General features: G+C 36.2%; 9 protein-coding genes across 9 annotated transcripts; 1 reads left to right on the top strand and 8 right to left on the bottom strand. All coding sequences in view use genetic code 12, as the record gives it.

Moving 5' to 3' along the window:
* Positions 1–221: 221 nt before the first annotated feature.
* DEHA2B15312g (DEHA2B15312p) lies at positions 222–413 on the bottom strand (the record flags this gene model as incomplete). Its single annotated transcript, XM_457615.2, has 1 exon — positions 222–413. The coding sequence occupies one exon, from the start codon at positions 411–413 to the stop codon at positions 222–224; it is 192 nt and encodes a 63-aa protein (XP_457615.2).
* Positions 414–507: 94 nt separating this feature from the next.
* Positions 508–807, bottom strand: DEHA2B15290g (DEHA2B15290p; the record flags this gene model as incomplete). Its single annotated transcript, XM_457614.1, has 1 exon — positions 508–807. One exon carries the CDS (start codon positions 805–807, stop codon positions 508–510), a length of 300 nt encoding a protein of 99 aa, XP_457614.1.
* Positions 808–1543: 736 nt separating this feature from the next.
* On the top strand, positions 1544–2663 carry DEHA2B15268g (60S ribosomal protein L2; the record flags this gene model as incomplete). The annotated part of the gene is made up of 2 exons (XM_457613.1): positions 1544–1547; positions 1903–2663. 2 exons carry the CDS (start codon positions 1544–1546, stop codon positions 2661–2663), a joined length of 765 nt encoding a protein of 254 aa, XP_457613.1.
* Positions 2664–2835: 172 nt separating this feature from the next.
* On the bottom strand, positions 2836–4023 carry DEHA2B15246g (DEHA2B15246p; the record flags this gene model as incomplete). The annotated part of the gene is made up of 2 exons (XM_457612.1): positions 2836–3766; positions 3887–4023. The coding sequence occupies 2 exons, from the start codon at positions 4021–4023 to the stop codon at positions 2836–2838; spliced, it is 1068 nt and encodes a 355-aa protein (XP_457612.2).
* Positions 4024–4449: 426 nt separating this feature from the next.
* DEHA2B15224g (60S ribosomal protein L29) lies at positions 4450–4641 on the bottom strand (the record flags this gene model as incomplete). The annotated part of the gene is made up of 1 exon (XM_457611.1): positions 4450–4641. One exon carries the CDS (start codon positions 4639–4641, stop codon positions 4450–4452), a length of 192 nt encoding a protein of 63 aa, XP_457611.1.
* Positions 4642–4664: 23 nt separating this feature from the next.
* Positions 4665–4850, bottom strand: DEHA2B15202g (DEHA2B15202p; the record flags this gene model as incomplete). The annotated part of the gene is made up of 1 exon (XM_457610.2): positions 4665–4850. The coding sequence occupies one exon, from the start codon at positions 4848–4850 to the stop codon at positions 4665–4667; it is 186 nt and encodes a 61-aa protein (XP_457610.2).
* A 560-nt stretch (positions 4851–5410) lies between these two features.
* DEHA2B15180g (60S ribosomal protein L8) lies at positions 5411–6199 on the bottom strand (the record flags this gene model as incomplete). Its single annotated transcript, XM_457609.1, has 1 exon — positions 5411–6199. The coding sequence occupies one exon, from the start codon at positions 6197–6199 to the stop codon at positions 5411–5413; it is 789 nt and encodes a 262-aa protein (XP_457609.1).
* A 675-nt stretch (positions 6200–6874) lies between these two features.
* DEHA2B15158g (DEHA2B15158p) lies at positions 6875–10468 on the bottom strand (the record flags this gene model as incomplete). Its single annotated transcript, XM_457608.1, has 1 exon — positions 6875–10468. The coding sequence occupies one exon, from the start codon at positions 10466–10468 to the stop codon at positions 6875–6877; it is 3594 nt and encodes a 1197-aa protein (XP_457608.2).
* A 571-nt stretch (positions 10469–11039) lies between these two features.
* On the bottom strand, positions 11040–14552 carry DEHA2B15136g (DEHA2B15136p; the record flags this gene model as incomplete). Its single annotated transcript, XM_002770085.1, has 1 exon — positions 11040–14552. The coding sequence occupies one exon, from the start codon at positions 14550–14552 to the stop codon at positions 11040–11042; it is 3513 nt and encodes a 1170-aa protein (XP_002770131.1).
* Between the last annotated feature and the right edge of the window lie 29 nt (positions 14553–14581).

Genomic DNA, 14581 nt, shown 5'->3' with positions numbered 1-14581 from the left:
TTATGAAACTACAATTCAGTCACATAGTAAGCAGGCCTATACTTTATTCACGTCCTCTATTATGAACGATCTTTCAAAAACATTGCAACTTAATGGGTACCAGCCCATTGGCCCACCTACCCATGGTATATCGCATTGATCGTTATAATATAAGTAATCCCCACAATACGTATCTAGATCTTCAAGATAAAGTTCGCGATTGAACATATTTAGGTAATTATCTAGATCAAAAGTATTAAATTCACCACCCTCATCTCCGGAGTATTTACGTGAGTTATACCGTTCCATTTCTTCATGAAATCTTCCTTAATATTGCCATCGTAATGAGTTAAAAAACCACCACACTGTATTGATTTTGAAAACTGGTCGTCTGAATAAACCTTTCTGTTTAACATTTTAGCCAATGAATACATCAGGATGCGGGCTTAATATTCATATTCATATAAATATCCTGCCAATCCATCAAAATACAACACGAGCCACATCTTCTGGAAATTTATCTTTAAGCTACAAACAAGTATCTCTGGACGGAACATTTGGAAACCATATGCAATGGGGCCTCCTTAAATCTTCAACGATATAATTACTCATTATGAACCTACTCGAAATAGCTCTTAGGATTCTCTCTTTATTATTCACAATGATATCGTGCTCATAAATCTTCTTGGCAAAATCGAAATGAAACATTATGTCTCGTACTATAAATCTTGTTATAAATTCGTAGTCGATTTCACTCTCATCATAGTAAAAATCAGGGTCATACAATGCAATGAACTTTTCAAAATCGCCATTATAAGCATGAAGCATGGTTATGGAAAAAACAGTAGTTCCAAATTTGAGCCGTTTCTGCTACTTAAGTAACCACCATGAATACGTGCACCATTGGCATTGAACCCTTATTCACGAATTGTCAATCTGACTCATATTGACCTAACAAACATCGAGTTAGATCTACGCAAACATTGAGTAGAAACAAAAGTATTCCTTCCAAAGTCTTCTATTAGCTTACATTATACTTATTTTCTACAATTTATAGTCTCTCTTGTCACGTATGTGTCTGGTTCTACTTAATCTTGTACTGAGGTATGTTTTATTGCAGTACAGAGCACCTTTTACATTGTTAACACGTTCTACCCAATCAAATAGTACCAGTTTACATTTTGACCTAGATCAAACATATATTAACCCATAGTAAGGTTCTATTATATTTCAAGTAAAATTTATACTATTGTGGTTTCACTGCAATACTGCCTTAATCTCGTTGCAACACTCACCACATCTGGTTATATTTTGCATCCAGCATACACCGGTCCTACTCTATCACCCTCGACCCAAGAGACTCACATGAACTCATCATCCCAGGGGCTTTAGCCCTAGCATAAGTTCACCATTGACCGAAATATGGTTTTGTGTAATATGTCCCGAAATCTGAAAATTTTCACTCACCTCACCGGTACCGAACCCAAAATAGTATAGAGAAAAGCGACTAATTTACAAAAAGCTAGTAATAAGGACTTCTTCAAAGTAAACCAAACACTAGAAAATGGGTATGTTACACCAACATAGAAGACTATCAAAAACTATCGAATTATAGAGGGCTTATACGTTGATATGACATGAGATGAGTTGTTGAAAGAATGCAGTTGAAGTGAAAAATAATGACCAACCGTCCATGGAAGTGACTAGGAAGATGAATAATGATATTATGATGTTATGATGGTTTGTAATAAAGACCGAAATGACAGTATGATGTGTGGACATTACGAGCAGATTATGAATAAATGTTGAAGATATAAGAAATCAAGACAATTTCAGTGACGGACATAATTCGAAAGTTGGAGAGACAAGACTTCTTTTAGGAAGAAAGTTATAGAATTGGAATAAGTACTAACAAGTTTATAGGTAGAGTTATTCGTAACCAAAGAAAAGGTGCTGGTTCTATCTTCACCTCGCACACCAGATTAAGAAAGGGTGCTGCCAAGTTAAGAACTTTAGATTATGCTGAACGTCACGGATACATTCGTGGTATTGTTAAGCAAATCATCCACGACCCAGGTAGAGGTGCTCCTTTAGCCAAGGTTTCATTCCGTGATCCATACAAGTACAAATTAAGAGAAGAAACCTTCATTGCTAACGAAGGTGTCTACACTGGTCAATTTATCTATGCCGGTAAGAAGGCTTCTTTAAACGTCGGTAACGTTTTACCTTTAGGTTCTATGCCAGAAGGTACCATTGTCTCCAACGTTGAAGAAAAGTCTGGTGACAGAGGTGCTTTAGGTAGAACCTCCGGTAACTACGTTATTATCATCGGACACAACCAAGACGAAGGTAAGACCAGAGTCAAGTTACCATCTGGTGCTAAGAAGATTCTTTCTTCCGAAGCTAGAGGTGTCATCGGTGTTGTTGCCGGTGGTGGTAGAATTGATAAACCATTATTGAAGGCTGGTAGAGCTTTCCACAAATACAAGGTCAAGCGTAACTCATGGCCAAAGACCAGAGGTGTTGCCATGAACCCAGTTGATCACCCTCATGGTGGTGGTAACCATCAACATATTGGTAAGGCTTCTACTATTTCCAGAGGTGCTGTCCCAGGTCAAAAGGCTGGTTTAATCGCCGCCAGAAGAACTGGTTTATTACGTGGTACTCAAAAAACTCAAGATTAAATTATTTCATAATTAATTTGTTGTATAAAATAATAATGATTAAATAAAATAGTTTTGTGGGTTAGTTTTTATGTCTGCGTTTAATTCTATATTAAAAATTTTGAATATCATATTGTAGTATCTATTCATATATAATTATTGTAATACACATGCTACGTCTAGGTGTGGATAATTAAGCGACAATCATTTCTTCGTTTGGAACACCCTGCTTTGTTTCGTCCCCCTCTTCTTCTTCTTCTTCTTCTTCTCCAAGTGGAGTGTCACTGGGTCTGATCTGCTTCTCAATGGTTTCTTTATATTTGCCCTGAATCTTCTTCTGGGTGTCTTTGAACATCTCAAGCAAAGTACTCGTTTCTGCAGTGGTGTTACCTTTTTGTTCTTGAGCCTCGTCATCTGCCGTTGCTGTTGTTGGTGGTGATTTAGAGGGAACAGCGGTGATCTTTGCTGCATTAACAACCTCTTCGATCTTTGACAAATGGGCAGCTTTCAAGTACACAGCCCTTCCATTGAGTTTCTTTGAATTCAACTCGCTAATTGCTTTAGACAAGTCTTCTTCTTTCTTAAGAGTCACAAGAACACTCACTGTTTTCTGTCTCAATGAAATAGTTCTTTGCATCCGTTTTTGGTTAGCTCCCCTAAAGATAAATACTTGCGTGGGATAATAATCCTTAAAAAATTCCCGGACGTCTTTATCAACCGTCTTATCAACAGCATTGCCGATAAAGATAGTATCATTTGACAATTTTTTTTGCACATCTTCATCTTGTACCTTTTTTGGTTCGTCTGTGAACGGAATATCTTCAATATTGATGGACCTGGGAACAGTTGATGCTACCCCATCAAAGTCCTTTGTATCAGAAGACAATGGCTTGTCAGTTTTGGCACTCAAGTTGACCTTGTTGCTGGCGTCGCCTAGCTTCTCTGCACCCGAACTGGTCTTTCTACGTCCAAATATGGGCTTTCCAGTCGGACTGAATGGTACATGAAGCTTCACGAAGATCTGACGGTCTTTAAACAAAGCTCCATTCAAATCTTTAACCACTTTGCTTGCTTGCTCCACGCTACTAAATTCAGCATATGCAATTCCAAATGGCCGGTGTCTGCTGGAACGACTAAATCGAATTGTATAGCTTGGAATAAGAACATTTATTCAACATGAAGTTAATATTTTTTCTTTCATTGTCGTAGTATACTACTAACTCTCTACCAAATGTGCAACTTACGGTTCGTATTTCTTTAAAAATACTTCCAATTCTTCTTCAGATGTATTAAAATGAAGGTTCTTAATATAGACCCGCAGGGACTTTTTGCCGTTATTGGCAACTTCAAACATTGGTGACTCAGGTATAACTAAAGACATCTCTTCCTTTTTGTTCTCTACTTTCACTTGGGGGAAAACTATACTATAGAAGCAAGAGTAAACGTATACAAGCGGTTAGTGGTTATTTGTGGTTTAAGGCTTTTTGCAACTTTATGGATATGTACGTGCACAAACCAGGCCATAATCATTAGGCAATTCCCAAACTACACCAACAGAATCAAGGTGACTGCCAGACGCCTAATAATGGGGGTACGACTAGGAAAATACAATACACTAAGTACATGCTAACCATTTGTCAATGGAGCGTACACTTGTCACTACAAAGTAGATTTTTGCGATTTCTTACTTACTCATTATAACAATTTTGAAAAGCTTTATTAATACCTATCAAACCCGTAAAGATCTAAAAACCAAACATGAAACTATACATAATACAAAACGTTGATAATTCGTTCAGTAAGTAAATTAAGCGGATTTTTCAGCACGAGCCTTAGCTAAAGCCTTAGCAGTACCGTGTAAAGCGTATCTGTGGTTACGACGGAACTTAGCGTCAACACCCTTTAAAGAAGGGTACTTGTGAGATCTTGGCTTCTTGATACCGTTTCTGTGAGCCTTCTTGGTTTGGTTGTGGGCGGTGTGATTCTTAGATTTAGACATTTTTCTAAAATTTGTTAGTATTACTATCCAGCACTTCGGGACACCTCGAAAAGTCTGTCACTGTCACTTTCTGCACTTCCTATCATTGTTTTGTATAATTGGGATTGATTTTCATTTGAATTACATTCATTGAATCTGTAATTCTTCATTTCTGTCCCGATATCTATTCTCAACGTATAGGGATTCAAAAACATTTCATTCCGTATCATCTTGGATCACTTGAGCACAACATTTCAATCTGATAGTCTTTTAATTCCATATATCTGCTCTCATATTTATTCCCATATGATTTCAATAGTATAATAGAATTTTTCACCTTTATGTCCCGTTTATTTCCATAGATTGATGGTAGTTACAGTTTCCAGCTGACATCCTCTTATAGTCTCTAATTGTTTTTATAGTCTTTAACATACCCTTATTAACAATAACTTGCTTAATTAACAATATCTATAAGCAATATGATAAATATGTTGAAAAGTCCTAAGTATTCGTCCTCAACCGAGTGAAGATTCGGGTTAGTGTAGGGGAAAAATTTTTCAGTACACAAAAACTGACAATCATAGACACCACCCTTGTGAAAGTTATCAGGGTTTAGCCCTAAATGTGCCTCTAATAAGACCATTGATTAGCTTTCAGTGGGTGCATAGAGGTTTTCATATAAGGAATCGGTTGAAAGACGTGAAATTGTATTGAATAACATATATATAGTATACAGAGATTAAATGAAGGTCACAAAGCGTAACAGATTTTCAGTAGAACCATGATGGACTTAAGCACGAATTGTAGGATCAATCTCTAAAGCCTTAGCTTTTCTGGCAATCTTGTCGTTGGCCTTGGAACCCATGATACCACCACCCCAGTGTTTCTTGGAGTCTTCGTACTTCTCGATGAAGTTAGCATTGATAGTAGAAACTAACTTGGCTAATTCAGCCTCGTCAGCAGAAGTAACCTCGGTCAAAGCAGCAACAGAAGAAGTCTTTTTGTGAACTAAAGTACCTAATCTGGCCTTACCCTTGACAATGGCATATGGGACACCCATCTTTCTACATAAAGCAGGTAAGAAGATGACCAATTCAATTGGATCGACGTCGTTAGCAATCAAGACGAGCTTGGCCTTCTTGTTTTCAATTAAGGAAACAACGTGGTTCAAACCGTACTTGACGACAACTGGCTTTGGAGAGGCGTCCTTGGCAGACTTACCTTCAGCAACAGCAGCAGCTTCCTTGGTCAATCTTTCCTTCTTTTCGGAGGCGGTTTCTGGTCTGTACTTGTTAAATAACTTGAAGGTTTGAGCTGCGGTGTTCTTATCCAAAGTGTTTTGGAATTGAGCAATTGCAGGTGGAACCTTCAATCTCAAAGACAAAATCTTCTTTTGTCTTTGTAATCTAACGTATTCTGGCCATCTGACAAATCTCGACAAGTTTCTCTTAGGTTGGATATCTTGACCAATACCGAAGTTCTTTGGTCTAGATTCAACCAATGGGTTCTTGGAGGTGGCAGATTTTGGAGCTTTAGAAGCTAATGGAGCTGGAGCAACTTTCTTTGCAGGCTGTGTCATTGAGTAAAGTTAGTTAAAAGTGTTCTCAATATTAAATGTCAACGAACAATCCTTTTATTACCTTTTACTCTACAGTATCTAAAGATACTCAGCCTGTGCAACAAGAAGTGTATGCACATTCTTTGGTTAAATGTATCTAAGTACTGGGTACTTGTATATACGAGTAACCATAATTTCAATTCCAGAGTCTCTCTACTCGAAATGACCAGTAGAAAGTCTTCTGGACATAATTGAAAACGAACGAATAACATCACTCCTTGTGCACAACCTTCATATTTTATAAAATCTTTAGAGAGGTAGATGCGGAGGTGTTCCAACGTCTTTCAAAAAATAGAACATACCATTTTATGGGTTATTGTATTAGTAGTACTTAAGAAGAAAATAAACTATAGATTAAGATTTGAAAATTTTTTTCAACCGGCCTCGATGATTTCTAGTACTGAAATTTATTAAGCCATACTCATAAATACATACTATATCAAATATTTTATGCATTATTTGGTTATAATGAAGAATGGTGAAACATTTGATGGTCACTGATCTAGATAGACCATTTCTTGAAGGATATCTGTCTCCTTCTATGATTTTTCTTCTTGCATTTGTAATTTTTTCATTAGTTGTATTAGAATATCTATTTTATGCATATATACAAGAACGGCCGTTGGCCTTTAAAAGCTATTTATAACGGAACACAAGCTCATCTTCTATGTAATCAAGTTTAGTTATCTGGAAATCACCGACTAAAACTTGACCAACTCTAAATTCACCAGTATTGAACTTCTCTATAACATTTGGTGTACTTTCCAATGTTGCCTTTAGGTTATTGAATCCTAATACGTGAACACTGATATTTCCAAATTTAGGATTACTTTTAAGCAATAACTTAAAAGTGATTGGTTTGGATATCTCTCCTTGGTTGAGTAATTTAAGATATTCTTTGAGGAAAATGCCTTCCCAGAATTTGTTAGAGAAACTCTGCATCTTCTTATTGATAAGTTCACAAGATTGTAAATGATTACCCATATAGTACAATTGTGCGTCTTGAATGTTGGATGTAGGTATACCAGCCCTGGATAATAAAAACTCCTCGAACTTCCAGTGGTTAATCATATCGACAAACCTTCTCAATGGTGATGTAACGGTAGCATATCCTTGGAGACCCAAAGATTCATGCGGTTTTTTCTCAACCAGAAACTTTGCTGAAGTTAAAACTGATAAGACTTTTGATACATCTTCGATGCTCAAATCTTCATTAGTTAAATACTTTCTTTTGGATATTTCTTGAAGCTTATTCAAAATCGAGTCTTCCAATTTCATTTGTTGACTCCTATGGATTATAGGAATATTGTTTTTAGTTGCAAAAATCGATGCTGCATAATTTGCACTTATCATGAAATGAGATACCAACAACTGAGACTTAGACAGAACACCTTGGTCAGCTCCATTAGATATTGAAACGACTGCGTGTTTATTGGTATTCGAAGGATCCTGCACTGCTAGTTCATATCCAGCTTCCGATTCTTCGAAGCGTGTGTCGCATTTGCCTGTTGTGTAATCCACCTTAACGGCTGATCTAGGTATACTCATCTCAAGACCATTACCAACCATTATTCTAATGTCTTTGAGAATTGTAGAAATATTATACAATTTAAATAAATTTGATGAATGAATATCCGATGTAGAATCATTCTTGAAGGATTCAAGCTCACTTTCATTATTAAGAATTTCATTTACCTTACTATAAGTAAAGTTTTTGGGGAAATTATGTGCCAGATATGATTTAATATCCACTGAAGATTCAATATCCTTTAAAATCTTACTAGAAAATTCCGTATCTGGTTTGAAGGATTCATCATTATTCTTGCATCTTATGTAGCTGTCGATTGTTGCCTTATCCAATGTATACTGAATGACAAAGGTTCTCGTTTTCGAGGTTTCACCTAACCCAGCAACTTTTGATATAATATTCGGAAGCATCATGGATGGACCTTCTGGTAAATATGTGGTAGAACCCTTATTGAAAGCAATATTACTAATAGTCGAAAATGGCTTTAAATAAGAAGTAGGATTAGCGACATGAACTGATAAAATATACTTCTTTCCATCCTTATCAGTGCTGATAGAAATACCATCATCAATCTCATGAGCAGTTTCAGAATCAATACAATAAACTGGTGTATTTCCAAAATCTTCCCTAATTTTGCTCAACGGGTCAAACGTGTAGAAATCTTCTGTTAGCTCGATGACATCATCCGTAGGGGAAACTGCGACGTCAAATCCAACTAAGGATGGAACTGAATTCGATTCTATATGCTTAATGGAATTTCCTTGTTCTACCAATTCCCTTAGGCGATTATCTTTATTAGAGAAAGATTCATCTAAGCATTTATAATAATCGGCAGAAAGATCTGACATCAACAGTACATTGTTCTTTGGTAGTTGTAGCGCATAGGACCAATTGGCAGGATTTTCCCATCCACATGACGAAGGATTCAAAGGATCTTCAAGCATTTGTAATAATTCGAATCCCCGAGCTCTTGAATAGTCGTAGGTCAGAGAAGCATATCTTTCGGAATATAAGTTCTCTTCCTTCAAGGATTTATCAACTAGTCTGATTACGGAAACAAGGGCTGTTTCAACTGCGGGGTCATTTGTGAAATTGCCTGCTGTATAATCTTTAAAAAGTTGGACAATCTCTTTATAGTAATCAGGGGCGTCCATCTTTTCATTCTTTAATTTTTTAATCAAGTAATCAGCAAATTTAACATCCCCATTCTTAAACTTCAAGAAAGATATAGTCTTCTCAAGAAGGTCAACATTTCGTAACGGCAAAATATTCACACTTAGAGGTGGGTTCGTTGAATTCTGCTGGTTAATATTCCATAATCTTCCTTGAGTCCTTAGAGCTAGAACCAATGACATAAAAGTAGGCACTGAGTATTGCTCATTCGCAAATTGCATCCATGATGCGTCCTTCGGAACCATTTTGCCTAAATGTGAAAATTTAGTTTCATTGTCAAAATCTGAGAACGAATCACTTAACTTCTTTCTAAGTGTCTTAAATAAATCAGCTTCACCTTGCGTATCTCTCCCTTCCCTAATTAATTTTGGGATCATATTCAATTTAAACAGCTCTAGGTATCGTAATAATAGGAATATTGAAATGGTTCTGGGGGAATCGAGACAATCACCATCTTCATCATATTGTAGGACCCTATGTAAAATCTCTAACTTCTGAGATATTTCAGGTATCTTTTCAAATGTTTCTATTGAGATCTGAGTCAAAGCTTTTGAATAAATTTCACGAGCCCTTATTGGGATATGAAAGGTATTGACATCTGAATTTGTTAATAATTGTGAAGAGGCTTGAGCAACGATAAAATCGCCTCCAATCTCTGATGAATCAACATGACCATTATTATTATTATCGTTATCACCATTAGAAGTTTCTGATGATACCTTGCTGATTTCCTTTGGCTTAGACTGTTCCGATTTTGAAAACGTTGCATCTGTGGCACCAACCGGTGCCATATCCAAGTATTTAGTCTCAAGCCGTACAAGGTCTTTAATAATACCGAGCAAATGACTAGGAACCGCCCCCGGAAATCTCAATTTAATCAACTGTTTAGGACCATAAACTATTTCACCTTCTCTATTAATAAATGTGTACGAATTAGAATCAAGATCCGTAGGACATGAAGTAATAATGTACAAACTAACACTATCATGATTTAGAGCTACTAAATCACCGGCACTAATTGCGTTCCCTGCACTTTCAGGCGATATTGTAGCGTTCTTTAGGTGATTTTCAAGTTCGGTTTGTATCAACAACTCTTTGCTAGGACCTTTCGACTTCGATTTCGTCTTGACTAAATTCAGTGGTATATTTCTAATTTGCAGTTTATAGTCATGCAACCATAAATTTGATGCATCTTTAAATCTCTTGCTCATTCTTATCTCTGCGTCTTTGGAGATCTTATTGAAAAGCGTTGTATTATCCAACGCCAAATTTAATGATGAATTCGCCGGGTCAAAGTACGATGCTTTCTTATTTTGAAGAATCGACCTCGTTGCATCCGCTGCATCTATACTATTCTTAAGTTCTTCTTTTTTTGAATTCACCAATGGCTTATTTGAATCATCTGTCGTCTTATTGAATTCCTTTCGTATGCTCAAAATGCTATGCCGAGACTTTGATGGACCTTTCAGGGTACTATAAAGTCTTCTATCAAACAAGAAGCGTTTTTCAAAACGCTGAAGTCTAATCATATCTATTCATAGGTCCAGTTCAATATACTATATTGGTACATAATACTTGCAAAATTTATGAAAACTAGAGATGATAATGATTTTTGAATTTATCACGTGCAGCATGATTCAAAGGTCTTCTAAGAATACCTTTATTGCCAGCATTATAGGTGATATATATGTAATATATATGTAGCATTGTGTCTAAGCTGTACTAAAGGTTGTACTAAATAACTTAAATAATGTATTCTCAGATTCATAAATAACTTGATTAGAACCAATGAAGAAACCCATATTCAAGGTATTTCGAATTATCTAAAATCGAAATATTACTACAATCGATAATATAGTAGTATATTGTATTGAGCTAGAGTTTACAGTGTGCATACTGAAGGCGTATATGCTTGGACTATCTATGGTTGTTTAGTAAACCACTGTTACAACAACTTCTCGGTAAATCGGTGTCTGTTCAATTTCATCAAATGCCGGTGAAGAGCCGAGTAATCGCCGATTAAATCCCAGTAAACTATCGAAACACTACTTAATAAACTGCTCGTTACCCATTATTAAATTAAAATGTATATATATAATCTTACATAACCGATACAATCGAAGTTCCGTCTTGGAACCTTGTTCTGAAAACTCTATTTGCGTTTGTAAACATGCCTTCTTTCAAAGAAACAATAATAAATTGAGAACCCTTAAATCTAGTCTTGATTAGGTGACCGATATTTTGCGTGTGTGAAAGATCCAAAGCTGCATCAACTTCATCTAAAATATACATCGGAGCCGGCTTGAATTGTAATAATGCCATGATCAACGATAACGCAATCAAGGATCTTTGACCACCAGACAATTCAACCAAACTTTCCTTCCAAACAGGTCCCAATTTTACTTTAACACCAAGACCCCTGGTCACATCATCGGCATCGACAGGTACCAATTTAGCGAAAGATCCTGGTAATAGGTCTGCAAAAATATTCCCGAAGTCAACAGAAACTTTCTGGTAAGTTGTATTCAAAGTATCCCTCTTGTAACCATTCAATTTGTCAATCGTGTTCTCGATCTTAGACTTATCCTTTTCAATAGTCCTTATCATTTGCTTTAAGGACGATTCTTTCTTCTCGACGTTGTCTATCATATTCATAATATTTGTATTAACTTTACGTTTCATTCCCTGGAATTTCTCTTTCAACACTTCTGCCTGCTCGTGACATTCATCTAAATTGATATTATGGTACTTCTGGATTATGCTGTCTAAAATATTTGAGTCCATTACCCAATCATGCTCCTGAACTAAAGTGTCCAAATGTTTTTTTAAATTATTAGTAATGGAGGACGACTTTTCGAGCTCATGATTTAGCTTCTGGATAGATAGCTTAGAATTATTTAAGGATTCGTTTTTTGAATGAAGAATTGAAGTCAATTCGTTCATTTCTTCATTAAGTCCTAATAAGTTGGCTTTTTCTTCTTCTAATTGGATTTTCACATACTCAAGGCTTTCATTCTTTTCAGTGATACTTTCTTGAGTATTTTTCAATTCTTCATTGGATTCATTAATAAGATTCTTACAATATTCGTATGATTCCTTAAAATTTGCTAATTCACCCTGCTGTTGTTCAGATTCAATTTGTATCGACTGAAATTCGTCCGATTTTTCTCTAATATCCTCTTCTTTATTAAGAACTTGATCTCTTAAATTTGACACTTCCTTTTCTAATTTTTTTAGCTTGGATCCTTTATCACTACTGAACTCCTTCATATCCTTTTCAATTGAATTTATTTCATCCGAATATGACTTGGATTTCGATTCTTCTTGTTCAATCTGTTCAGTCAAGGCTTTGATTTCTTGTTCATTGTTTTCGTTCTCACGCAAAATTAACGAAGAAGGATTATTTTCATATTTCCTTACCAATAATGTTAATTCATGTTTGCTTAAATTAATCTCATTCTGTAACGATTGAGTTTTATGAGACAATTTTTCAAACTTTTGTAAATCTTGCTGGACCGTGAATAACTCGTTTTGGTATTTCTTGATTTGATTTTGTAACTTGTTGTACTTCTGCATTGCAATTAATATTGACGAATTATTTTTTCTTGACCCACCAGACAAATTACCTTCAGGATCATATATATCTCCCTCAAGCGTTATAGACCTTGCTCTAATTTGCGGGTCAAAAGTAACCATTTTTGCTGTTTGAGGATCATTACAAATAAATGTATTGCCAAAAATATATTGCATGGCTTTCAACAATTCGTTCTCAAAATCAACCAAATTCAAGGCTAGCTCAACCTTATTAGGGCATAGTGTTTTAGCCGCCTTTACCGATCTATCATCGATAACTCGCGATGAAATTTTATCCAATGGAATAATTGTAACTCTTTTCTTTAGTTCACCCTTTTCTAACAATTGAGACGCGGCATCAGAAGTATCAACAATCACGTTGTACAATCTACCACCAGCACAAACTTGCAAAGCCATTGCTTTATCCGCGTTTGATTCGTCTAACGTAAACAATTGAGCTGCAATACCCTTAACAACGTTACTATCAAAATTTGGATTTGGCTTCGTGTAATTGAACTCTACATTTCCGACTTCCCTTCTCATATAATTAAGATCGTTACTTAATTGGTTTACCTTGTCGCTGAGACTGGATTCTTGCTGCCTAAGCTCTGATACTCTTTTTGAATCATAGCCAAATTCAGTAAGCTTAGACTCTTTGTGACTGATTTGTTTCTTGTAAGATTCGATATCTTTCAATACCGACTCATTGTTTTGCTTTGCCGAAGCTAACTTGGATTTATCATTATTAATCTGTTGAGTAAGGTGAGTAATTTTCAATTTCGATTGCTGGATAAAAACGTTCGAGTCATTCAATTTCACCTTGACCTCTTTAAGTTGCGCTAAATATCCACCATCCGTGTTACCTTTAGACGAGACACCTGTAGAAAGAGTTGACAATAATTCTTCCTTTCTGTTAAATTCATTCTTCAATTCTGCTAACGCCTCTTTGGCATTTTTATATTGCTTTTCGTGGTTACTGTAAATATCTGCATTGTTTTCAATCGCCTGTTGTATCTGGGCAACCTGTTGCTCTAGTTTGGTTAACTTTTTTGATTCACTCTTTATGTTTTCAACTATAATATCTTTCGATGTATTCAAACGAGTGATTTCATCCGAATATTGATTTTCCAAGGCTTCTAATTCTCTGATTTTACCGTCCTTTTTCAACTCCAATTCTCTTTGTTTCTTTACCTGGTTTAAATCGTCTGTTAAGTTCTTTATTTCTGTTTCTAACTTTTCAACGTCCCTGTTCAAGTTGGCCATGATGGTTTCTCGCTCGTTCAACATGGTTGAATGCTCGTCAAACTTCTTGGAATAAAGCGCATAGTCATGAGCTGCAATAATCCGGGACATTTTCTCCAAATCAGTCTGGATCTGCTGAAATTCCAAAAATGTTCTCTTCTCGTTTCTCAACTTCTCAAGCTTAGGCTCGATCTCTTCTTGCAAAAGACTTCGTATTTCAATCAACTTGGACTCCTTCTTGGCCATGGTCTTCTGTGCTTTGTCTTTCCTTTCTTCGAACGTCCTCGTTCCCGCCGCTTCTTCAATCAACGACAAAATCTCTGTCGGCTTCATGTTCAAAACCTTTGTGATCTTCCCCTGCATAATCAAAAAGTTCGGATTGTTGATATTAAGCTGCACAGATTGAAATAAATTCAACACTGTTTGCTGCTGTGCCTTGTGTCCGTTAACCAAGTACTTCGAGCTGCCCCCAAGGATGATCTGTCTGGTAACACTGATTTTGGGACAATTCTCAAACCCAATAGGAGACTTCGAGATTTCACTATTATCAAAAACAATCGTGACACTTGCTTTTGTTACACCTGCCTGTCCTCTTTTGTATATCAAGTCTTGCAAGTTAGACGCCCTAACGGTGGACATCGATGCTATTCCCAATACAAAACAGATGGCGTCTAAAATATTGGATTTTCCTGACCCATTCAACCCCGTAATCGCATTAAATTGGGGATCCCATCCTGAAATAACAGTACGAGTGGCGTACGACTTGAACCCGTCGATAATCAACTCCTCTACCTTCATTTCTTAAAGAACATGTACTATTATCTACT

This window comes from Debaryomyces hansenii, assembly GCF_000006445.2.
Source record: "Debaryomyces hansenii CBS767 chromosome B complete sequence".
Classification (NCBI taxonomy): domain Eukaryota; kingdom Fungi; phylum Ascomycota; class Pichiomycetes; order Serinales; family Debaryomycetaceae; genus Debaryomyces; species Debaryomyces hansenii.
This window is presented reverse-complemented; position numbering and strand designations above follow the sequence as displayed.